At 40.8% G+C, this 27,238-nt stretch overlaps 1 protein-coding gene and 1 long non-coding RNA gene across 2 annotated transcripts in view; both read left to right on the forward strand.

Annotated features, from left to right (window-relative positions):
* Positions 1–20,633, forward strand: part of LOC307030978 — a 30,533-nt gene extending 9,900 nt beyond the window's left edge. Inside the window, exons 2-3 of the long non-coding RNA XR_013805842.1 lie at positions 19,156–19,226; positions 19,644–20,633. This is a non-coding gene — a long non-coding RNA (uncharacterized lncRNA). The remainder of the gene's footprint in view (positions 1–19,155; positions 19,227–19,643) is intronic.
* A 1,879-nt stretch (positions 20,634–22,512) lies between these two features.
* The window catches only part of ldb2a (LIM domain binding 2a), an 80,507-nt gene continuing 75,781 nt past the window's right edge, over positions 22,513–27,238 (forward strand). The window contains exon 1 of the mRNA XM_079673400.1: positions 22,513–22,780. Coding sequence (XP_079529526.1) covers positions 22,649–22,780 — 132 coding nt within the window. The 5' untranslated portion in view covers positions 22,513–22,648. The remainder of the gene's footprint in view (positions 22,781–27,238) is intronic.

A 27,238-nucleotide genomic window follows, 5' to 3' on the forward strand; every position in this document is an offset into this window, starting at 1 on the left:
CCCACCATTTTCAAGAAAAAGAGACAAAACTGACTTTTCCACCTTTTTTTGTAGATTTCTTTGTCGGGGGAAATATGTTGTTTCAAGATATCTCCTGTTTTCTCTTTATTTTACTGTGATAAATTGATTATCTTTGAATCTGTTGCATCTAGACTTGATTCAAACATATGTATGGTTCTGATGGTCTTTTTCATTCTGAGATTATTAGAAATGTTATTTGAAATAGTTAAGGAGATATTATTCTTCACAATACGCCTCTTGTTGTTAAAAACAAAAAAACATTAAAGACTAAAACCAACAATGCATATGTGCTCAGCTCCAAAGCTATTCTTCCTAGTGCACACATCTTTTAAAATGAGTAACAAATACATGGTGTAACTTTAAAAAAACTACTTTTCATCAATCATAGTATATCTTTATTTGACTATTTTTTATTAAAATACATTTGCACATCTGTTTTCAAGTGATTGCATTCCCGTCGCTCCTTCCCCTTTCCTACCCCCCACCATTTATAGAACTCTGACTTCTCCACATCTTCTTTTGGCAGATCTTTTGTTTCAGGGGGAAACTATGTGAGGTGATCGAAGTCAGGAAAATAAGACGGCTCCTCTTTTGAGGGGAAACAATGCATCTGCAGCCCGGGCTGAGCATTGATTCGTATTGAAGTTGCCAGAAGCTTTTGGTTTCTTTTCAAACACAGATCCATTCCCATGATGCACCTGGCTTTTGCTGAGACCAGAGACCAGCAAACAGACTCCACACTATGCAAAGTCCAATAATCAGCAGGCAGGAGATAGCAACCAGTGCAGCGCTGTCATTTTAAAGCATTATTGATCGTCTTTGAGATGGTGCCGATAACACAAAGCCAAAAAAAATAATGATGCAAGGACACCTGGCAAGGTAAACGCCAGGGACAAATGAAGCCATAAACTGTTGTGTGTGTCCAGCTGGCAGTCTAAAGGTGAACAAGAAGTTATCACTAGAATCAGGTTTATTCTAACATACCACATGTAAATAAGGCTGCTATAGTTTATACACCTAATATCATATGAAGGCTTAATATAATGCTCCGTTCTCACGATAGTAACCAGATCTAAACTTAAGAAAAGTAGCAAAACTGTCAAAAATATTACACTGCAAGTAATATTTTGCATTTAAAAGTAAAATAGGTATTTTCTGCAAAATGTCAAGCAGTTTCAAAAGTAAAAGGATGTGTTATGCAGAATTTGTGCTTTTTTACAACATTAAATTATTAAATAAATGTGATTGTTGGATCTTGTTGGAATGCATGAACTTGTGAGCAGCATTTTAATGTTACCTGGTAAATTTGAATCCAGTTTTGATGGGCAGCTAAACAAATGAATCATATTTTATAACCTGAGCATATCCCAGCTAGCGGGGAACGTTTTCACAACTTATGGCTAACGTTACCTGCAGGTTCTAATAATGTTTTACAGAAACATTTTAATCTGATGTTCAAAGAAGCTTTTTAGGATGTTTATCATTTCAAATAATGTTCCTATAAGGTTAACTAAGACATAACGTTTTAACTGCAACATTCAGAGGATGTTTTGAGGATGTTATTAAGGCCTGAGATGACAGAAAGTTGTTTTATAAAACGTTCCTTTAATGTGATATGTTAACAAAGGTGGAACGTTTTGCCTGCAACGTTCTGAGGATGTTTTTTGGACGTTATTGGGGTAACACATTACATATGTTCTTTTATAAAACATTCCCTTAATGTTACATGATAACAAATGAAGAACATTCTCCAAACAACATTCTGAAAATGTTTTCAGGATGTTATTGAGGCCTGAGCTGACAGAACGTTTTTTATAAATGTTCCTTTAATGTGATATGTTAACAAAGGGGGAACGTTTTGCCTTCAACATTCTGATGATGTTTTTTGGATGTTGTTGGGGTAACACATTACATATGTTCTTTTATAAAACGTTCCCTCGATGTTACATGATAAAAAAAGAACATTTTCAAAGCAACATTAGGATAATGTTTTCAGGAAGTTATTCTTTTTTTATAAAACGTTCCTGTGATGGCAAATATTAACACGGTCATGGTCAACGTCAGATTTATTTCTAGAGCGCTTTAAAAAACAAACTTGTTGCATTTGTTTGAAAATGATGTTGCAGATATTGCATGTTTGTGGTGGCATGAGTTCTCAGCTAGGCATTTTTGGTTCTCATGTTACCATTCATTGTTCTAGGAATGTTTTCAGCGGGACATTTTATTTTGGTACCCAGAAGGTTCTTCTGAAAGGTAGGATAACGTTCTTTAAAAACGTTCTTGGAATGTTTGGTGATAACTTTCTTAAGATGTTTTTGATAACCTTCTTAAGATGTTTTTGATAACATTGTTAGAACATTATGACCTACTGTTCTTAAAACGTTCTCAGCGGGACGTTTTATTTTGGTTCACAGAATGTTTGTGATGGTTGGGGAAAAATAGGACCCAAATGCAGAATGAGGAGGAAGCTGGTTTCAAAAGGAAACAAAAAGGCGAGCTTTATTCAACAAAAGCTGAACAAAATCAAGAATCCAAAAACAGGTACCAGGTAGCATCCAATACAAAGGTGACAGTGACCCACATGAAGGGCCACCAGGGTGGGTGGAGGGGGGTCTGGAGGACGGGTTTTGGGCTGACAGCCCAGGAGCACAGCGGAGGACCCGGAAGGGGTCTCGGGCGGACGGCCCGGGGGCAAAGCAGAGATCAAGGATGGGGTCTCGGGCGGACGGCCCGGGGGCAAGGCAGAGTTCAAGGATGGGGTCTTGGGCGGACGGCCCGGGGCAAGGCAGAGTCCAAGGTGGGGTACTCGGGCGGACGGCCCGGGGGCAAGGCAGAGTCCAAGGTGGGTCGAAGGCCAAACAGCTCCGGAGGCCGGGCAGGACCCGGTGTCGGCCGAACAGGAACCGGAGCCGGTGAGACAGGCTTCGGCAGGATCCCCCACGGAAGAGGACTAGGAGTTGGCAGGACCCCCGGCGAGAAAGGTGATGGCGGGGCCTCCAATGGAACAGGACAAGGGGTTGGCAGGACCCCCGGCAGAAGAGTCAACGGCGGGACCCCCAGAGGAACAGGACATAGGATTGGCAGGACCCCCGGCAGGAGAGTAGTCGGCGGGACCCCCAACGGGACTGGACATGGAGCTGGCAGGACCCCCGGCAGGAGAGTAGTCGGCGGGACCCCCAACGGGACAGAACATAGGGTTGGCAGGACCCCCGGCAAGAGAGTAGTCGGCGGGACCTCCAACGGGACTGGACATGGAGCTGGCAGGACCCCCAGCGGAACCTCCAACGGGACAGGACATAGGGTTGGCAGGACCCCCCAGCGAAACCTCCATCGGCACAGGACATTGGGTGACTCGAGAGGGGACTCGAGAGGGGACTCGAGAGGGAACTTGAGAAGTGTCTTGAAAGGGGACTCGAGAGGGAACTCGAGAGGAGACTTGAGAGGGAACTGGAGAGGAGACTGGAGAGATGACTCGAGGGGGGATTCGAGGGGGGAGTCGAGGGGGAACTGGAGGGGTGACTCGAGAGGGAACTTGAGAAGTGTCTTGAAAGGGGACTCGAGAGGGGACTTGAGAGGGAACTCGAGAGGAGACTTGAGAGGGAACTCGAGAGGAGACTTGAGAGGGAACTCGAGAGGAGACTTGAGAGGGAATTCGAGAGGAGACTGGAGAGATGACTCGAGAGGGGACTCGAGAGGGAACTGGAGGTGTGACTCGAGAGGGAACTTGAGAGGGAACTTGAGAAGTGACTTGAAAGGGGACTCGAGAGGGAACTGGAGAGGAGACTTGAGAGATGACTCAAGAGGGGACTCGAGAGGGAACTCGAGAGGGAACTGGAGGGGTGACTTGAGAGGAGACTCAAGAGGAGACTCGAGAGGGGACTTGAGAGGAGACTCGAGAGGTGACTTGAAAGGAGACTCAAGAGGGAGCTGGAGATGTGGCTTGAGAGGGGACTTGAGAAGGAACTTGAGAGGAGACTTGAGACGGTCGGTTCGCCAACAGAACACGGGGGTCTGGAGTCGGCCGGAATGCCGACAGGACACGGGGAGCTGGCGTCGGCCGGAGACGAGGGGCTGGAGTCGAAACCATGGCTGCTGGGGCCAGAACTGGGGCTGGAACCCTGGCTGCTGGGGCCGGTACTGGAGCCGGGACCATGTTTGCTGGGGCCTGTACTGGAGCCCAAAGCATGGCTTCTGGGGCTCGGGCTGCTATCCTGGACCTGCGACTCCTTCTCTTAGGTGACTTTTGGAGACTCCGTGGACCTCCAAAAGCCAGACGAATACCCGAGTACGGCTCCTGGACAGGAGCAGGAAATGGGGAAGAAGCAGGGGTTGACTCCAGACGGAACACACCGAAACGTATGGCGTCAGGTTGGGAATTGGGAGGCAGGGGGCTAGCATGCCTGGGGCTAGCATGCCTGGGGCTAGCAGGCCGGGAATCACATGTTGAAAGGAAGTCCAAAATCCAGTCAGGTAAGAACTCAACAAAACATGGTTTCTCTGCTGCCAACCGGTGCGCCTCTACCAGAGCGGCCCTCTTCTGCCGAACACTGGATGCTCCCTTCCACCAATCAAAGCAGCAAGCAAGATAAAAGGTAAAATGCTGTAATTCTACCTCAAATGTATCATCTGCTGGGTCCATTTGTGGTTGGTTCATTCTTTCAAGGTTGGGAAAAATAGGACTCAAATGCAGACTGAGGAGGAAGCTGGTTTCAAAAGGAAACAAAAGGCGAGCTTTATTCAACAAAAGCTGAACAAAATCAAGAATCCAAAAACAGGTATCAGGTAGCATCCAATACAAAGGTGACAGTGACCCACATGAAGGGGAACAGGAACGACAAAATAATGGACCAACACTGAACACAGGAAGAGACAAGACTAAATACAGAGAGGGGTAATCACAAGACGAGAAACAGCCGGGCAGGGGAGGAGAAACACAAGGGCAACAGGTGAACACAATCAGACAATTAGACACACCAGGGAAACTAACGACAGGGGGAAAACAGAGGAAGAAGGACCAGACAATATACACGGAGGAAAACACCCATAACCAGACATACAAAACTACTAACGTGACAAAACATGAGAATCCTGACAATGTTCTTCTGAAAGGTAGGATGACGTTCCCTAAAAACATTCTTAAAATGTTTGATGATAACCGTCTTAAGATGTTTTTGATAACATTGTTAGAACATTATGCCCTACTGTTCTTACAACGTTTTCAGCGGGACGTTTTCTTTTGGTTCCCAGAATGTTCTTCTGAAAGGTAGGATAACGTTCTCTAAAAACATTCTTAACATTTTTGGTAATATCTTTATTAAGATGTATGAGCGTATTGAGACAATGAATAGGACGTATAAAAACACATTTGCACGCCAATATTCACTCACATGCACTTATAATCACACTAAGGTATGTAGGCCCACAGTATTCATTTGCCAGCATATTCTTTGACAACTTTGCCTGCTTTTGCCTCACACTCATTGTTATGTCTCTCCCAGGAGGAATCCAAGGCGTTCCACACTCCCAAGACCAGACAGGCCTCTCTACCCACCCTGGAACAACTGTTTCCCAATGTATAATATATATAATATAACCAACCTCCACTCCCAGCTCCCCTTTTTTAATAAACAAATGTTACTTTCACCAGCTGATTCCGAGTCTGATTCTGGGTCCCATACAGTACATGTGAAACCGACAGTGACTTGTACTAGCTGCTGGTCGCATTTAAAAAAAAAAAAAAAGAAGATACTTCTGATCAATCGGAACGATAAAGCTCGTTATCCTACTCTAAAATAATAACATTCTGGCAACTTAAAAAAATCTAACTTGCAGCTGAAAACGTTATAAGAATAGTAGGGCATAATGTTCTAACAGTGTTATCAAAAACATTTAATAAAGGTTATTACCAAGCATTTTAAGAATTTTTTAGAGAAACCTTTCAAAAGAACATTCTGGGAACCAAAATAAAACGTCCAGCTGAAAACGTTTTAAGAATAGTAGGGCATAACGTTCGAACAATGTTATCAAAAACATCTTAAGAATGTTATCAAACACATCTTAAGAACGTTATCACCAAACATTTTAAATACAGGAGTTCACCTGACCACCATGTTTTAGGACAATTTGAGGATCTCAGTAAAGACAATAGAAACTGCACAAAGAGAAGATATTGCATTTGTACACAGAACTTAGCAGAGGAAATATTTAATCATTGAGAAAGTCAATAACATGTAAATAACATAAACATTTAGAAAAGGAACTATACTTTATAATGAAACCAATAGACATGGAGACAAAAGATGCAAAATAAAGTTGCAGTAGTAAAACATAGAAGCTGATTTACACTCACAACACTTAGTTTTACTTATCTTAAAATGGAGGTGTAATATACCTTCAACTGCAATTAATTTAGCATTTTTCAGAGGGAAACCAGTCAAGAAAGCAGAACAAGGTCAAACATAATGTAAAAGTAAAACATATACAGAACTAAAATATGATGAAATTCAAATGAAAGCTAATCGCAGAGAGAAAACCGCACTATATAATCCATTAAAAGGAAGTCCAGCCAACCACACCTGAACACACTGCAGAAACAAAGCAAAGACATATCTTTATATGAAATCTGCTTCATTATAGCTGCACCAGAAAATAACTATCTGAATGACTTCAAATGCTTAAAACACCTTTGAAATTAAACATCTCATTACATTTCTCAGACAAAAAAAAAATACCTTGTGCATCAGATGAGTGTCTGTGTGAGAGAGGCCAGCAGCTCTTAAAACACTTTATTTATTCAGCTCCGAGGCTCCCCCCCCCCTTCATGACTCTTTATATTTCTTCTTTCACCAGCGGGGATAAAATTGATCCTTGAGACTTAATAGCAGCAGCAGCAGCTTTAAATACATGCGTGGATTTAATTTGAATTAGAACTATTGCAGTGTGATGTTGCTGTTTAGTGTGGAGGGAAAAAAAGCAGAGGAGCATTCATTGTGTTTGGTTTCTCGAATATTCCCTCTGCCTCAAATCAGGTAGCAGAGAGAGATTGTGTGTGTGTGTGTGTGTGTGTGTGTGTGTGTGTGTGTGTGTGTGTGTGTGTGTGTGTGTGTGTGTGTGTGTGTGTGTGTGTGTGTGTGTGTGTGTATTTCTGTTTAGGTGTGTCCATGAGCTAGCCTGTGTTTGTGCTGTTTTTGAGTCTGAGTATGTGCGCTTTTGTGTGCGTGTGTGTGTGTGTGTGTGTGTGTGTGTGTGTGTGTGTGTGTGTGTGTGTGTGTGTGTGTGTGTGTGTGTGTGTGTGTGTGTGTGTGTGTGTGCATGTGTGTGTGTGTGCTGGCGCACGTGTGCGTGAGGCTGCTGCCATGCCTACGAGATGGGGGATGGTAGCAGCACAGCAGCTATTTTTCTTTCTTTCTCCGCTGAACATCAAGTTTGGTCTCCCATCAGCCTCGTCCTCCACAGAAAATGCTTCTTGGTTAAAGATGCACGCAAAAATAAAAATAAATCTATAGATAAACCAGCATGTCCGACACGTGACTATTGATTAAACGGTGTGGTACAGATGTGTATCGATCCATGGGAATATAACATGGATGATAAAATAATCTATATATGTAGGCATAGTGCAGAAGAAACACTTTACAAAATCACATTAAAAACTTAACTTTGCATATATAGTGTATTCCATGCACACTATATATTGCTTTTTATAGTGTCATACCGATAAGTACTGTTCCTGTTACTAATTACTGCTACTACTTTTTATACGTCATATTTATTTGCTTATATTATATACTTAATTGCATGGCATTTTCCTGCTTCCTTTGCACTGTCTGGTATGCTAATGTCATTTTGTTGACTCAGTTCTTGTGTGCAATGACAAAAAAGGTCAATATAGTCTAGTCTAAATTAAAAAGCTACCAAAATACAAATTAAAACAAGCCAAAATACAAGAATCAAAGTTACAGTTCAGTGTTAGATTTGGTTTAATTGGCAAAATAAATATCTTCGGCCTTGAGTTTAAAAGATGTGAGAGCGGTGATGAAGGGTGCAGATGTTTCTCGTCTTAAAAAATTATTCAGATTTAAATAGACAAATATGTTGATTAGCACACACATTAAAGACACAGATGGTTCATTCTTAAAAAAGCAGAACGTGTCTTGTTGTCTTAGTAAAATATCGGATATTCACGTTTTTGCTGGTCTGAGATGATTGACACTAATTGCCTGTTTCACCTTTTACACACCTTTCTCCCCTTCTGCACTCATGTGTGTTGAATTGATACACAGGAGCTTTCTCAAACATCCTGCTTGTGGAAACCTGGTGGAAACGGGTGAATTCAACCCTTTTGGTTTGGTGCTGCAAAATATTTTCTTTGTTTTTTAAAGTTAGTAAGATGGACATCACATGGTGATTGGTTCTCGTAACTACATAATACTTGAACACTACTATGAGGGCTATAACAGAAAGAAAGTAAAAAAATATTTTGTGTAGTCGTAGAATAATTTTCACTGAACAATCAACACTTGTGGAAACTGGCAGATGTTCTGTGTGGAAACAGAAACTCTAGGAGGTGTGTTCCCTCCTATTTTCGGATTTCTCATTCTTTCTCTGTCTGGGAGAAGTTTTTCACCTGAAGAAGTGTCATGTGGCATGATGCGCTGCCACCGAGCGGACGAGATAATGAGCTGCTGGTCCAGCCGAAACCCAAGATGAACCTGAAATCTCTTCAGGAAATGTTTGCCACACTGTGCTTTAAAACTCACTGCAGCTCTGAGTCCAAACACAGCAGATCCACACAGAGATGGACCCATGTATTCTTATTTTGTTGCTCTTTCAAATCACTTTATTTATAAAATGATTCTTCATTCTTTATTCCGCATACAGGAAAGCTATTGTGCTTGTTTCCGTCCTAGGAGAGGGATTCAAGATTCAAGGCTTTAATGTAATGTGCACATAGCTACAGGAGCTTTGGCAATGAAAACCTGAAGACCCAGGCTCCTTAAATAACTTTACATAAATAAATATAAGATATGAAATACATACAATTGTGTAAAGTGAAACAGAAATAGAAAAAACTATAAAGTAAAAAACAGAATGTGAAATGCAAGTACTGTGCAGTGGATTAAATACTACTTGATGTAAAAAATAAATAAAAATGTGAGCTGTAAAGATGCATGCTATAAACATATGAAGGTGAAAGCCCTTCTTGTCCATCCTTCTGTTGCTCTCCATGAAGTTTCTTCCACTTTTTAGATTTTGGGGCTTCTTTCTGGAGTTTGTACCTGCGCTGAAAGAGCCTAGGAACAGAGAGTGTCAATGCAGTGCACACTGGAAAGCCTCCTTATATTGGGCTATACAAAACAAATGCAATTGATTCAACCTGATTGCTTCTCCTGACTTTAATGCTTAATACTTAAACCATACATTCCAGAACTTGCTCTTTGCTCTGCATCGACCAACTGGCTCATAACTCCCTCCCCCCCAAAAAAGTGTTTTCACTACACCTTTAAAAAATACCTAAAATAAAAACGTCTGTAAGTAGCACTTACAGCAAAGTGAAGCAACGGCAGGCAGAAGGACTTTAATGGTTTGGCTTATTGAAAGCTAATGTAGCTGCAGGATTCACCAGTCAATAAAGCTTTTACATTTTGGATATTTACCTGACCTTCATGTTTCTGAACTGTGGGAAGAATTCAAAGCACAAACTCAGTAAAGAAAATACAAACTGTCCACAGAAGAAAGATGTACGCACAGCTAAATAAATATTTGACCATTTCTAAAGGTACTCCAGAATATCATGTTTTCCTACCTGCTAGAAACACAAGCAAGTATAGGTAAGATTCCAGTAAAAGTAAAGTGCATATTTTATCGGTCTTAATATTACAAATATGAACTAATACTAGGATTAGTTGTGCTTTTGTGGTATTGTACAAACATCTCTAATATTGCAGTAATAGCAGCAGCAATGGCAGTAACGTTGTTGATGTGTCCAACGAGTAGTATTTGTAGTAGCATCAGTACTACAAGCAGTATTTGAGCAGTAACGGAAACCTTTTTTGAAAGTTAAATCTGTTATTTCTTGAAAATCCATTTGACTACATATTGAATAACTAGAGTTCTACTCTTACACAAACTACTGATGTGTATGAACAAATACAACCATTAGAGAGCATTCATAACTTATGTTACAATCACGTACTTGTTTGGCTTATTGAAAGCTAATGAAATTGCTTTTTGAGTGTATATCCTCACAGTTGTTTTGAATAAAAGCTAAATGTAATGTAATATAACGTAAAACACAGGATCCTGCTTTCTGTGCATTGACAGCCATTGGGGCTCACCTCTGCAACCTCTCTCTGTCAGAGGAATGTTGGCTTCACGCTAACACCTTCGCTCACCAACAACCAGCGTTTGGCCGGCACCAGGAGACGACCGAGGGGCATTTCTCTTAGTCGGCGCTTGGCAGTTGGTGCAGCTTCCTCACTAAGAAAAACATATCCAAAACATCTGCAGCAGAGTGAGCGCAGAGAGGAGAGGGGAAGGAGGTTGATGGGGGAGGAGGGGGAGGGGGGGTGGTGGTGGTGGTTAGAGGGATGGGGAGATGGAGGTGGTGGTGGTGAGGAAAGGGGGGGCAGGGATGTGGGGGCGGCAGGCAGCAGAAGTACGTCTGCGCTGCAAATCTGACGAGGACTTTTGAAAGGCTGAATCCCAAAGAGAGCGCTGCTGCCTGGGCTCGCTGCACTACAAACAGCCAGAGCTCTTTCTCTGGAGGTGCTCCACCAGGGAGGAGGGAAAATAATTATATTGATAACCTCTGCGCGTTACACCTGACAAACGTTGCAGATGGAAAAATATTTACAATGCAAAAAGTGCAGGAACATTTTATATGTTAAGTGTCAGTGTTATTATTTGAAATGTTTTCATGGTGTAAATGCTGCCTTGGCTTTAGCATTTCATGGAGAGGCGCTCATTGAAGGTTGTGTGTGTGTGTGTGTGTGTGTGTGTGTGTGTGTGTGTGTGTGTGTGTGTGTGTGTGTGTGTGTGTGTGTGTGTGTGTGTGTGTGTGTGTGTGTGTGTGTGTGTGTGTGTGTGTGTGTGTGTGTGTGTGTGTGTGTGTGTGTGTGTGTGTGTGTGTGTGTGTGTGTGTGTGTGTGTGTGTGTGTGTGTGTGTGTGTGTGTGTGTGTGTGTGTGTGTGTGTGTGTGTGTGTGTGTAAGTCTGTCTTTTTTTTTTCGCTTCACCATTTCCACAATTTTTTCCACTGCTGTCACGGTGTGTTTGGGGGTGGAGAATAACATTTAGTTTGAAAAAAATCTCATTTACAATTAGGGTGTGTGTTTGCACATTACACCTCACATCACCTCCTTTATGAATCTTATTTTTCTGGATTACATTACCTTGTGGAGCCAAGCAGGAGAAGAGGAAAGAAAGAAAAATGGTTTACAGTATGATTAGGCCCAAACCATGCTGAATTTACCCGTTAATTGCTTTTTATTTTACAATCTCACTAGCCAGGCTCTCCCACATTTTGTCTTACAGTCTTGTCTGTGAACAATTCAATCCTGCAGCAACACCGGTTTAAAATCTGTGTGTTGCTAATCCCATTGGAACAGTGGAGATAATCTACACATGAAGGTGGTGGGATCTCTGCGACTGTAGATCCTGGCCAGACTCGGCGCACATGCAGCGACCACAGAAAATGGGATCGGGTGTTATCCCTCCCTTTGCTCAGCTAAATCTCATCAACAAGAGAAAAAAAACGTCATAATCCCCAAACGCTGAGCTCACACGGCACCTTCCATATTTCTGATTGTATATGTAGAAATTGAAGAAAAAACATCAGCAGAAAACATGTTTCCCTGCTCTGCCTGCATGTTGTGCAGTATTGTTAGAGTAAATATAAACCCTGTTGGAGGCATGAATCATACTCAGCATTGCTGGGCAACATGATTCATCAGACCTCTGTCATTCTGTCCACAGTCTCTAAAACAAATAGGTCACATTTAGAGACATTTTGTAATATGTAATTTACAAAAACAAATGAAGGGTTAAAGGTCACTGCAAGAAGACATTTAATTAGCTTTTGTTCCAGTGCTATTATGCCTGCTTTTGCTTCTAATGCTTCACCCCTTCCTCATTCACAGTAAAACTTGTTTGCAGCCACAGTTTAATTGGCATGAAATACTTCCCTGCTCTACAGCATCTGACTGAATCCTCTCCTCAGTGTTTACCCTCCATCGCCTGCAGGCTTCCACGTGTAGCAGAGGGACGCCGATAGATGGAGCTGTGGGTTTGAGTAGGTAAGAAACAGGAGGAGGAGGAGGAGGAGGAGGGGGTGACTTTCTCGAGACTTGAAGTTGAGACAGAAGTGTGGAAAAGCCACAGTTTCCAAATCTACGGGGCAACTCATTAGCAGCACTGTAGCCACTGATGTCCCAGCGTCCTTAAACCGCGTGTGTTTACATTTGCCGGGGTTGTAATGGAAGCTTTTGAGCAACAAAGACAATCACCGCGTGTCCCCGAAGAGACTGTGTGGTCATTAAGTTAATGATGTCTTCTTGATGATTCAGGGGGAAAATAAGTGTTTTCTAAGGTAGTGGTCACTTTACTTAAAGGGAGACATCTCAGGAAAACACACTCTGGGGAATGTTGTGTTTTTATGTGTGTTTGTGAGCTGATTTGCTGCACGTGTTGGTGTACATGCTCGTTCGTGTGTGTGTGTGTGTGTGTGTGTGTGTGTGTGTGTGTGTGTGTGTGTGTGTGTGTGTGTGTGTGTGTGTGTGTGTGTGTGTGTGGCTTCCTGCTGCGCGGTGCGGCTGGGAGCCTTAGCGAGGGTAAAATTCCATTCTCTCGGCGGAGCAGCATTCTGCATGAGCCAATTCCCAGGAGACACTGCTCTGCATGTCCTCCAGACAGCCGAGCTGAGGCACAGGCTCAGGCTCGCTTATTAACTGACCTGAGGGGGGGGTGGCGGTGGTGGAGAAGGAGGAGGGAGGGGAGGGGAGGATGGATGGAGGGAGGGGGGGCAGAGATGGAGAATGGAGGAGGAGGAGGGGGGGAGGGTGAGCCCAGGGAGGCAGGAGGAGGCGGTGGGTGAGGAGGGAGAGAGGGGAGGTGGTGTTGGGAATTATGGGTTTGTGTGTGCACTGTGCATGTGTGTGTGCGTGGGAGTGTGCGCGAGTCTGAGTGTGATCAGGGGTGATGGGTTGTGGGGATATGAGCGTGTGTGTGCGTGTGCGTGTGTGCGTGTGTGTGTGTGTGTTTGTGTGTGCGTGTGTGTGTGTGTGCGTGTTTGTGTGTGCTCACATGCATTTGTGTGTGCGTGTGCTTGCATCCATGTGTGTGTGTGTGTGCTTGCATGCATTTGTGTGTGTGTGTGTGTGTGTGTGTGTGTGTGTGTGTGTGTGTGTGTGTGTGTGTGTGTGTGTGTGTGTGTGTGTGTGTGTGTGTGTGTGTGTGTGTGTGTGTGTGTGTGTGTGTGTGTGTCAGAGGCAGAACTGGTTGAAAATATTAACTCTTTCCTACCCGAGCAGCAGAAATTCAGCATAAGAAAAAGAAGAGTGTGGATGTCTAACAAGCTGTGTGTTTGCGGGTTTCAACACAAGGACGTGTCGCCACCTCGGTAAACGGGGCGGAAGGTTTCACAAAAGCCCGGCTGGTCATTTTTAATATTTAGTTGCCTTTTACTGAACTTAGAAAGGTGTCATTTTACCAGCTTCAACATTTCCTGCAGCATCTTTGTCTGTGTGTGGTGGCTCCTTTGTGGCTTCATGTCCAGAGTTCAGGATATTGGTGAAAATATGATTTTTAAACTCCACCTTTGCACACACTGGCACTTTCAGGAATAGAACTAAAAGCCTCCACTTCCAGTATTAATCTATTTACACTAATTCATCGTCCCTGTGTGCAAATATTAGTTTGTAGTTCTGTGTGTCTTCCCATAATTACTTGACACGACTGTAAGACTCATTTGTCACCGGTATGAGGAAATAGCATAATTGAAAAGTGCTTTTCAATTACAATTTGTTTAACTTAAATAATGAAATAAAATAAGCTGCTTCAAAGTTTTACTGCTTTTTTTTATTATTCCATCCAGCAGTGAAGAGGAAAGAGAGAGAGCGGGAGAAAAAAAATCACTCACGGCAAAATGCAAATGAGCCTGGAAGCTATTACGATGCTAATGAGATTCCACCATAGAAGTTGCTGCTCCCGCATCCGGGGTATATTTCATCCATATTTGGAAAACAATTGTGTGCTCAGAATAGGAGACACACTTCCCAGTGTTCATAGTCAAGTTGTATTTTGCTCATAAGAAGCTGGAATCTGGTAAGAGTTAGATAGGAGAGGCTTTACTTCACCACTGTTGTATTTGCACTCTTTCCACCGTCCTGCTCTATTTTTAGCATCTGTCTCCTGACTGCTTGTCAATCACCTTCTTTTAATAATATCACAATCAAACTCGTCCTCCTACCTTCAGAATTTCACAAACATATCGTTTTTTCATTAAAGATATTCGATCCATATCATCTCTTAACCTGTCTTCTGACTGTGGGTTCAGTTGCACACCTCTATTGTATATATTTCGTTATGCTATCGTTGACTTCATTACTTTACTAACTTTAAATGCATGATATATTTTCGTGCTCTGCTATGAACTTCTGATATAACTATTCTTTTTTTTGTCACATTTGTATTAACCATTTCTCTTTTAGTTTTTTCTCTTGATTATCCTTCTTTAGGATGTTTCCTTTCCTGTAGTGTGTTATAGGTTTTAGTGCATGTAAATGGTCTGCAAAGGCTAACATCCGTGGGTGTTGTCATTGAGTGCCGCCGAAGGGACTGTTCCAATGTCCAGCATACTTGGAATTCTACCGAGCCCGGCGTACTTCGTATAGCGAGAAATTTCGAGGCTGCACATGTGTAGACTCCGTGGTCTTAAAATCCCCACAATGCTTTGCGCACGGACCAATTTCCCCAAATCTGTGGCGGAAAATGTAAGGCGGGGCCTCTCATATGACGCACACCTGCACACTTGCAAACTTGCTCGCCTGTTCCACTCTTCGTTTTCCGAATGCCAGGAAGTATTCTTGCCTCGCTACTGAAGGAAGTGACTCGAAAGACATGTGCTACCAAGCAAGCATACTCGACATTGAGAAACACCCCCTGTGTTCCCTCCAGAGGGAGTTTCTCTGGTGATAGCCTAAGGGGGCGGGGACATCTCTAAGCAGTTGACCAATCAGAACAGACTGCTCTGGTTTCAGACAGAGGGTGAAAAGAGGTGCTGCAGCACAGGCAGAATGAGAACAATAAAGATCTTTCTGAACATTCAAGCATGGAGACATGTCAGTGTATAGGCAGTAAATACAGATGTCAACCTGAACACTTCTGAAATCTTTGTAGGACGCTTTATTGTGATTTACATTAAATCAACTTAACCACATTGTAGATATATGAAAAATATCACAAAACTCTAAACCATGACTATATTTAGGTAAGAATTGCTTTTTATAAATAACAATTCTTATTATAAGGAAATCTGCCAGGTGGCGTTTGACCTGAAATCTTTAACCGCCACTGTCTTAGTGTAAAACTGTTTTTAAATAAAAAGAAGTGATTTTTGAAAGATATGGTAGATATTACTTAAAGGTGACCTATCATGCAAAATGCACTTTTGTACGTCTTTTATACATGAATATGTGTCCCCGGTGTTCCAGGGAACTCACCAAGTGTCAGAAAACACAACCCTCTCTATTTTCCTCCATACCCAAATCTCTTAAAAAGGGGCTGCAACGGATCTGATACAGACTGATCCAGATTTGAACACTTCTATGACGTCACAGAAGTGGCACTACGGCTATTGGGCCAACTCCACCAATCAGGAGGAGACAGCCACGGACATTGCCGTTCGAAAGCGCTGGAGACGCTGTAGTACATATGCCAGGCCTGTAGATGGTGCTGTTCTCACAGAATCAGCCCATGATACAAAGACAGTGTTAAATTGAGCTAAATGAGGAATGGCTAAAATGCATGATCTGTTTGGTATTTTGAAAAATAAAAAGTATAAATATGCCTTATATAGGTATGGTCCTACACTATATTATTCAAATATAGCATGATAGGTCCACTTTAAATATTTTGGCAAGAAAAGTGAAGAATAGCAAATAACGAAAAGTGAAAAGGTCAAACATTTTCATAGGGATTTCATTATAAGTTTCAAAGCTTAAAGTAAAATTGGCGATGCAATAGAAAGTGTCCCACAAAGACAGAACCTTCACAGTAAAGTATAGAAACTTTAAGTAAAGTCTGCTTGAAATCTACTTAGGCGTTTAGTCTGGAAATTGTTACCGATATTTTTCCAAGCAAATCACACCCTCACTTTTTAGTAGCAAACATTTAGATAATCACAGGTTTTATTCGCTGTGATTATCTAATTGTGCTTGTGTTGTATTTACTGTATACTTTACTAAATGCTTCATCTCAAGGGTTAATTCTTAATACTTCTCATTAAAAAAAATGCGAATGAGTTGGTTGTTTAGCAGCTACATCAAAGACAACTTGATATTTCACGGTCTTTCACGGTTCAGGAGCCTCAACGGTGCGTTCAAGTGCAAACCTGTAGCACGGCTGCTTCGGTGTAGTTTGTGCGCTAAAGGCAGGTAGGCAGGCAGATAGGGTGCGTTACCATAGTAACAGCGAGAGGAAACCCAGCAGAAGCAGAGAGTCTGTCTATATGTGTCCTGACCCATTTCCATTCTCATCCACATGTGTTTTGTCTCCCTCACCTTGCGATTTTTCACAACTAAAAGCACTTCTCCTTCATCCTTCATGCATTTTGTTCGTTTACATGAATGGCAGAGGCTGGAAACATTCAGAAAACATGTGCAGGGTATAACAATGCAAACTCTCAAGGTAGTTTATTCACTTCAATTCAATTCAACTTGTTGTCTCTGAGGGTTCAGATTAAAAAGAAACATGTCCAGTATGAACAGGAGCAAAAAATAAATACACAAAAGTGGTTTACAAAAAAAAGTGAAGTGTACTGAAGTCATAAATAGGGAAACATGTCATGTAATGAACTGCCCTGAAATAAGCACTCATCCACAAAGAGACCACTAGAGATAGGATCATTAAAGCTGCAAAATAAAAGTTCCTCACACTCATTTCTCCATTCAGTGGCCGAAAACAAAGGTCAGAACAGAAACTTAGTGAGTAAAGAGGATCATTCTGTTCAGTGCAATAAAACATTATGAGTATTTAACATTTAAAGCAGCAACAGCTGGCTGAGCAGTATAGCAAGTGGAGGTTTACATGATGCACTTTGCTCTCTGGTTTTAGACAGAGGGTGAAAAGAGAAAAAAGATTCACTCTCTTTTTGTCCTGATCCATTTATATAAAAACCTGTCTGAAAATGAGCTGATCAGATTTTGGCCACTTTATGATGTCATAACGATGTTTTGGCTTGAGTAACCATTAGCCAATCACCAACCAAGGTAACCCCCCCCCCACACACACACACACACCTTATCACCTGAATCTCCTCCTAGAGCACCATTGAGTTCTTTCTAACCAAATATCTCTCAGAGGGGCGTGGGGAGGCGCTCCTTATTTTCATCTAAAGTAACAGACAGAGAATCAGCACTTTTGAAACAGGGCTGAAACAGTGGGGATTATGGGATGCTGCAATGATCTGTTAGGTGTTTCAGCCAATCGGAGACATGTCTTGTATATATCTGAGACCTATAATATATTGACGAAAAACAGTACAATAGGGGACCTTTAAAGAAAGGAAAAAAATTGTATATTTCTATTTTATTAAATACATCCTATGAACAGAACAACATATGTAACCGTTTGTGGCCCTTTGCCCATTCATCCCTAAGGAGACCTAATTTGTTGAGAACAGCTGTTTAAAGGTTCAGTCAGTTGTTTCCCAAATAGCTGGGCTCTATAGTTTTTAGGATGTTATTCAAATGAGTGTAAATAGTGCATTTGTTAGGAACTATTTACAGCTGTGGATTAATCCACATTTGGTGCTCCGCTGAGTATTTGGGTCAGCACGACGGTGTGAGTCCAGTTTGTGTGTTTAGTTCACGGTGGGGCTCATTGATGTGTTTCTAACAGACAACATTGGAGATTAATGGCACAGAGGAATAAAACTGTGTTTATATATGCACCTTTTCCACCAAGTCAAATTCCAAGGATGTGTTAACCTACTTGGCAATAAACCTGTTTCTGATTCTGATTATGAAACGTATCAGGCTTTGGCTACACATTAAGTTATGTATTTATTTACAATAGTTCATATTACTGGTAACTTCAATAATTGTATATATTTACAGTAATATTTACTATGGTGTACTTATATTTTCTTATTGTATTAATGTGTGCTTGCTAATTAAAATGCAAGTCTACTCTTTTTACCTTTGCCTATAACCTGCATCAGGATTTTAGATTCTGATTCACAGGCAGTGTAGGGATCATTTTGTTCTTGTTATTAAATCAAAATCAGAAAATATATAATGTATTTCCATACAATATGACAAGTGATCAGTGAGTTTAACTTCAAAATCCTACTGTGGTTGCACATGTTTTACCACTGAAATTTGTGGTGAAGCATAATATATGTGTGATTTGAAATGCAAGTTTTGAATAAATTGGTACCACTTTACAATAAGACTAATAAAGGATTCATAAAGTGTTTATAATTAGGTTATGAATTAGGTTGTAAACACTTTATTAATCATTAAGAACCGTTTATACAACAGTTCTAGTTTTCATACATCAATATGGGCTCACTATTTGGCAAGATGACTAAGCCTTATATTGGCTACTTAGCAAGAATCAACTCGGTGAACAACAGATACCACGGATGCTGGCTGATGAAGAAGACAAAGTAAGCTAGGTAGCTAATGTAAGACTTAGCAGTACAGATAGATGTGGGCTCACTATTTGGCAAGCAACGGTCACAGTTGCCCTGTTTATCTCATGTCCTGTAAAAGCTTATTAATGATTTATAAAGTGTTCACACAACCTAATTAATAAATTAATTACAAACTATTCGTAAACCCTTTATGAGGGTAGTCTTATTGTAAAGTGGTACCAATCAATCTTATCTGTGTTTCTGTGTGTTTCAATGTAGATCATCTGGAAGGACAGCCATTGCGAGCAGAAAAAAGGAAATCAGAGACTTTCTGCTGCCTAACCCCACATGTAGGTCCTGTTTACGATCACAATACAACCAGGTTCATATTCAAATCTGTTAAATGAGCTGTTCACTTCAATGTAATGCATTGCAGCCACACTCGAGTGGTAAGCGCTTTAGGCGAGCAACCAAATCCTGTTAGAAATGTCAATTGAAAAGGTCTTGAGATATTAAAAATGTAGTTTTTAATTAAAGGTTTATTAATAGATTTTTCAAACTTTTTTTTAATTACCCGACCGGATGCCTGAGGCATTTGGATTACTACTTTTATCTCACTCGATTCAGACTGCCTCCCCTCATTCAGCCATTTTGGATTAAAAGTCAGACTTCATAAATGCTGTTCATTAATTCCCAGAGCGGGTAGTTAATGTGAGATTTGGTTGCAACGTTACGGACGCTCTGAGTGTCTGTCTGTTTATTTTTAGATTCTTGTGGCTACTTTGCAGTCCAGGCCAAATCTGTCACGGAGGAGAACATGGAGGAAATCATAATCGCTGTGCCAAAAAAAGATTTTCAATGCACCGCTGGGAAAATTCCACATGTTAGTGACACATACTTTCACACTAAATGATGTTATTGACATGTGCTGTATGCCGTAGTGCAGAATTGTAAAAATAAATTTTAACCAGTCTGTTTGCACGTGTCAAATGATGCAGACTGCAGGCAATTAGTATGAAAGATACAGATATTTTCTCATTTTAAATGTGAATAGATTACAAATGTGTATTCAATAACAAGCTTACTAGCAAGAAAATAATGTAATTATGGGTAATTTGTGAGATTTGATGATGCAAAATCTGATCATAACTGTATGAAATGTAATCACCCACATTATAAGTGGATTTCAGGATTCCCTTCTGAAACACCACCAGGTCATTCTGGGAAATGATGGAAGTTACAAACTGAAGTAGAAAGTAGTTTAAGGATTTGATCAACCATAGGGATGGATTATCTTCTGATAGTGGGAAGTGTGTAACAGCGAAAACTATGAAAGGTGTATTTAATTAAAGCGAATGATATGTGAGCTTTGATTTATCATTGCATGCGTTTGATATTCCTGCAATTCCCAGAGATCACATTTTAATGAATCACGTGCAACTACTTTGACATATTCAAATGTTCTGGGTTTCTGTTCTGTAGGTGCTGCTTTTTTTGTCATTTGCAGGAACAGACGTAGTGGTTCGTAATGATCTAACAATGCAAGGTATCTGAAACTGCTGATGGAAATATAACACCGTTCACGTTTTGTGCAAAAAATACTTAATTTTCTGAAAAGTGGATGGTACGAAACACTGGATTACCAACTGATTCACTGCATGTCCTTTTCACAATTTGATTTAGTGTAAGTAATTTGTTTAAAAGTGTACCATTGGATTACAATTTTCACTAACAGTAGGCTGGTCCTGCATTATCAGCTAAATATGTGTATCCTACTGTAGAAAGCAAAACATGTGTTGTTTTAGTTTATATTTTGCACACAACTAAAAACCAAAACAGATTATCCATTCTTGTTCATGTGAATACTGATTGTTCTAGATAAAATGTGAATTTAAATGTGACAAAGAATATATACAAAATGGGGGGTTATTTGGGGCCGATACACATGTGCGCGCCAGGACCCCTACACATGTAAATCAGAGCATGGTGAAGATCAACAATTCATTTTTAAATGCATATTTATTCACATGCAAAAGGTTTATAACTCCTATCACATGTGGTTGAGGTTCTTTATTAATACTGCTGAACCATTGTAGGAGAAATACAACAAGTTTCTTATCTAACACACAACGGCCTCACAGTAACAACCATCAATTATCAAACCACCACTGAGCACATGCTTTTGAAATTCCAGCATGTTTTAAAAACAGGTTTTGGCTTGTTAACATTCAGAGTGACAGTGTGTATGGTGGACTCTCCGCTGCAGCACAAAGCAGTGAGTTCCCCCTCTACCTTCCTTTAAGCACAACTTATGCCACTTGGTGCATAACAAGCCAGGTACTAAGATTCTGTCATTAGCAGTATTGACCGCTGGCAAGAGGATCAATACATTATTATGAGATCATGCTACACTTGAAATGGACTGCTTATGAGTGCAGCTGTGTTTCTCAGCATGGTGTAAGACTTACTGTGAGTCTTACACCATGAGAATTTAGATATACAGTAGGTACATGTAGCGAGGAGGATTTTGAATCCGCTTTTTATCGTGGTACATTTACACAGAATGCAAACACAGCAAAATCTAGACTGCATATAACACATCTTGCAAGAGCGGTGGGCAGCAAAGAGGGCAGCAATTTTTTTTTTTACACAGTGCCCAGAAGGTGAATTTGCACCTCTCCAGGTACTAGTCCTCACTCAGTCCTGACTTGAACCGTCGACCCTCTGCTTCCCAAGTCAAGTCCCCATTATATTAAACTCCAGCTAGTTTCCATTTTATTTATTTGTTCAGACATAAAACATGCAGACTTTATGGAACTGGAATCATGTTTTCAAAATCATGAAAAATCAACTGAAGTACATCTTTATCCAATTGCTAAAGTGAACGCGCTCTGTGACAGTATTTTAATTAGAAGAGCATAGCCGTAATTTATCTCAATGCTGATAACACTGAAGATGTTTGATCTGAACTCTGTTTGAAATCACATAAACGGACAAAATATGAGCTGAAGCAATATTTGGTAGCAATATTAAAACACTTTATCTTAAATACTGAATAATTATGATATAATGGGGTCAGTGCTATTTTAGTCCATATTTTTGAGCCCATCATTTAAGATAATGCGTTCTAACGAATCCGTAAATTGTTTAATACATCTATACCCATCTGAATACTTTAAGTTCAATTAGTTTATGTTTCATATCTTTAAAACCCCCCAATGTGACTGATACACTATGATGTTGATTCAAATTAAACAAACACATCTCTAGATTCTTGTTCTTCACTAAAAACAAAATGTGAACATTGTATATCAAGGCAAAATACTTTATTTGTCTCTACAGTATGAATACATGTAAACAATGCATCACTGAAGATTTGCAAACACACAAAGAACACAAATACACACACACACACACACACACACACACACACACACACACACACACACACACACAGGGATCTGACTTGAACTTTGAAAGAGTGCAAAACTGAGTGTAGGTCTTGAGGGAACAGGAAACGACTTCCCTCCTCCCCCCTTCAATCTGCCCCCCCTCCTCCCCTGTTCCTCCCCCTCCCCTCTTCCTCCCTCCTCCCTCCTCCTCCTCCTCCTCCAGCTCCACGCTATAGCAGAGAACTAGGCAAGCCAACTTGCAGAGTGCAGCTCAGCCTCGGCAGCGGCTGCTTCCTGTACTGGGGGTCTTTTCGGAGAGCATTGCGCTCCAATGTGCGCCGCTGTGCCCGCTGGATGTTGAAACCTCGCCCGGAGCCACCATGTCCAACTCAACGCAAGACCCCTTCTACTCGTCTCCTTTCGGACCCTTCTACAGGAGACACGCTCCCTACATGGTCCAGCCCGAGTATCGGATCTACGAGATGAACAAGCGGCTGCAGGCGCGCACAGAGGTGAGCAAGCAGCCCGGGGGAGAGTGCCTGCTGTCCGGCCACGCTCAGGCTGAGGCGCCGGTGTGGAGGGTAACGGGGATGTGGAGGTCTGGAGCCGGGAGGAAGGGAAGGGATGTTGGGGCTGGAAGAGAGGGGCTCGGTTTACATGTGTGTCAATCAGGAGGTGTGGATGTGATGCCAAAAAGTGCCAAACATTCCTGAGGTGAAAGTAAACAGACTGCGAGAAATGTCCTCGTCTGAAGTCATGCGGTTTAGTGGAAATAACACGATATGAGGAAGAGATGCTTTCACGTGCCTTATTAAGTTGTGTTTTAAGCTTCGCCTAGTCTGATTGAGTTTAGTGATTCACCTGAAGTAGGGTCACATTTCAAAACCAGGTACAACTGTTCTGCAAATCAGTGATATCTACAGTTATCATATTATTTAGCTTGTCAGACTGTTTTAAACAGGCTGCTACATGCATACATGCATTTGCATACATTTTTGAGATGACATATTTGCATATTGTGCAAAAGCAGTCAAACAAGTCTGACAAGAATGAAGAGAGTTTGCTCACTATGAAGTGCTTGTGGTGTAACTGCAGAATGATTCATGATTAATCCCGGTGTCTGTGGATGAAGTTTCCAACATGAAAGTGACCCTGATTGCAGAGTAAGATGATCATGATATAATTGCTTTAGTGTGAATTATTTTCACGTCAATTTTCCTGATGCTTCAACCAGTTTGTCTCTCTGCGAGTGTGGCATATACTGTGTCATTCAGACTAAACCTTTGCTGATCCCTCTGTGAATTATACAGCAAGCATCTGTCTTCAGCATCTGTTCTGTGATCTCAAATGTGTAAGTGTGCAGATAAAAAGTTCATCCAACATGTCAAGTACTGCTCCAGAGGCATATTTATGAGAATATAAAACAGCAAAACGCAATAAAAGCACCTTTTAGCTGCCTAACTCTTCACTTTGTGAACTATAAATGTTAGGGCTGCAATTAAGGGTGATTTTAATGTTGCATTAACCTGCCAATTGTTTTTAAATCGATTCATTTATCATTTGACCTATAGAATGTCAGCAACCACTCAAATGTGTCTTTGGTGACCTCTTAATAATGTCTTGCTTTGTCCAAAACCAAAAGATATTCATTTTATTATCATAGGATAATAAGAAAACCAGTACATTTTCACAATTGAGAAGCTTTAACCAGTGATTTTTTATAATTTAACTTTAAAAAATCACTTTGAAATGTTTTAAAATAGCCAATTAACACCATGTTTTCTTTAAATGTGAATTGTGGCTGCTGCTTAAGGCTTTCATCTGCTATGTGTCTCCCACTGAGACATTAAAAACTGAGGCATGTCAGATACATATATCATAATGAAAGGATTGGATGTATAGGGTTACATTCATTTCCAGAAATCTGGTTTTAGAGCCAGGCTCCAGCTGTGTTGCTGCAGCAGCTCGCAGAATGATGCTGACTTTCCTTTAGAGGAACTTGCAACTTTAAGCAGACCAAGGCAACGCTGCTGAGATGCATCGGCCCAGTCTGATGCATTATTCATGCGGAGTGGTCCAAGCCTCAGCGGACCTCAACTCCCGTACCACACACCGAGACACCAAGTGCAATCACCATGCTCACACACACACATGCACAAACTCACACACATGTTCACACACACACACACACACACACACACACACACACACACACACACACACACACACACACACACACACACACACACACACACACACACACACACACACTCAGAGACATGCAGGATGGTTGCATGCATGTTAACGCACCACCTGACATACATACAGCACAAAAAACACATGGATTACTTCCATGAAATGAGCACACAAACATCTGTTCAAACCCTTACCTTCATCTCCTCAGACTTAATGATATAATTGCATAATAATATAATTCGTTTTTTGTTCCGTTGGTGTTCATAACATCTCCTTTCTTTATCCTTTCTTTCCTCAGCAACAAGAGTTATATATTCCCTTTAGCTATGGTTATTGTTTCATTCAAATGCAGCCAGTGAGAATAACGAGGAAAAGGTGTCTTATAACGAGAAATAAATGCATACATTGTTTGTCATTAGTATGCATCAAGATGTGCCATACATTCAGGCTTTTATCGGAATTATATAGTAGTATAGTATTTGCACAAACCTTGCATGGGAAAAACTAATTTGAGGACTGTGATAGAAATCTGCCTTTAGAGAGAACTTCATGTTTAATTTGGGATTGTGTCTTTATCTGTAATTAAAACAGAGCTGTAGATTGTGTAGAAATATTGTGTGTGCTTAAAGAAACAGACCGACAGAAGCAGTTTACTTCCTGTAAAGCAGGTTAGCTTTTCCCTTAAGGGCTAATTCAGTTTTTTTCCCCCACCTTTTTATCCATATACTTTCAGATGCATCTAGCTCACTATTAGAAATAAGACCATTTCAGTGTACACAGATGTCCAGAGAAACAGGAAGTTATGTTTCTTGTAAATCTGTATTCCATTAGAAGAAAAAAGGCTGAATTGTCCCGGATAGTTTCTTAAATATTTCATCAAGGTTTAGCGACTAGCAGCTATTGAAGATATATATCCTTCTGTGTCAGATTTAAAACGCTGGCAGTGAATGCTGGTTTTATGGAAACATCAGTTTGATTATCTCAGTCTTAAAAGATATATGACCATCTTAATCCTTCTGTTTTGTTGACGTTGGCTTTACTCCCTCATTTGTCACTACTGTATACCAAAAGAATAACAACAACAATTGCAAAATCTTCTTTCCTATCAAAAAATGCAGACCCATTATCTAGAACAGATATGATAGATGTACAGAAATAACCATAAAGTATCTCTATTACAACAAATAAGGACATTTATGATGTTTAAATCTTACACAAAATATGCACATTTATTATAGTTTGTTTGCCATAAAAGAAAAATGTACAGTATGTAATTCTGCAAAGGTTGTTAGACTCCGTGTTAGACCACTGATGGAGAAAGTGGAATAAAACTCCTGTAAGTAAAGTAAACACATTAAATGAGGATCGTGCTGCTGTAAAGGGCTGCAGCACCAACACTGAAAGAATTATGTTTTAAGGACCAAAGTATCCATTTTGGCATCTTTTCAAACATGTCAACTTTTCAAAAATCATGGTCATAGGCAATGCTCGTAAAAAAAATTGGGTATGAAGATGACAAAACAACTTTACGTTTTGTTTCAATATGGAACAAATATATAGGGTTGACCATGGCGCTTTCACAAAATAGTTTCAAAGTGACATTATAAATAAATAATCCTCAATAATGTAGATGTAATGACTAAGTTGGAAAAGGCAAATGGTTAAACATGTAGCTATAATATTCATGCAGCCTTTAAAATACAGAAAATATTAAAAATTACGATATTCAAAATATTGATGATATCTCATGTCATGATATAGATATAATATTTATGCATTGCCCTTACAGAAATACTTGTAATAAGCAAGGGCTTTAATTGTTGTGCTTTAAGCACAGCAGAAATCATAAAGTGTATAAAACAGATCAAAAGAACATATCATTGTGAATTCATTTGTTGGATTTCAATTTGAAGAGACACATGAAAGCCTTTCGTTGAGTGGGTTGTATTTTGTTGATCCAGTCAAAATGATTTCAAGCTTCGCGTATAGCAGAATTATCAGCTGAGAAAAGATGCTTGACATTGTGGAAGCTCTTCCATTGTTAAGGATGAAAATGCCTCGGAGCGTACTTAACACGGTGCCGATGAAAATGACTCACTGTAGTTTGAACAGGGGAAACGGACTGAGCCTCCGTAAGGATGGAGTCGACACTTCTGGTAGAAATTCTCCCATGTGTCTTATTCATGAGTTTGCTTTTGGAATTTGCTTGGCTGGTGGTGCAACTGCTGCTCGCACTGGCAGGCGCAGGACTCAAGGACCTGACACTCGGAGACTTTCTTACCCCCGAGAGGAAACTACAGTCTATACGAGTTTAAGTGACATCTGTAGCAGAGGCTTTATGCAGTGAGTCCTCCGGGAGTGGGGGATAAAGTTGTTAGAATTAGACAGAGGCATGTTATTCTTTGGGTTTAACATCTTGTATTCTGTATTGTTGCATGGACTAGAACTTCTAGTGGATGCTGTTGCTATACTGAGATCACACAAAGGACGTTTTTACTTCTTCAAATGTAAGATGATTGATGTGTCTTTAAGGTTTGTTTTAAAGAGATATTTAGTGTTGTTTGCTTTCATTATAGCCAAGTTAGTTAAAGGTCCCATGTCATGCTTTGCCGGTTATTACCCGTCCCCTTGTTTGTTATGAAGGTGCTAGTGGAGCCTCGCAACGTCTCGCCAACAGGGCACCCAGACCCCACGCAGCATTCTCATCTGTTTGTCCTTACTGGTGTAATGTTCTGGATGCTAACGCCATTGTAACACATAATCACTGATGTTCC

This window comes from Notothenia rossii (genome assembly GCF_949606895.1).
Source record: "Notothenia rossii genome assembly, chromosome: 3".
NCBI lineage: Eukaryota > Metazoa > Chordata > Actinopteri > Perciformes > Nototheniidae > Notothenia > Notothenia rossii.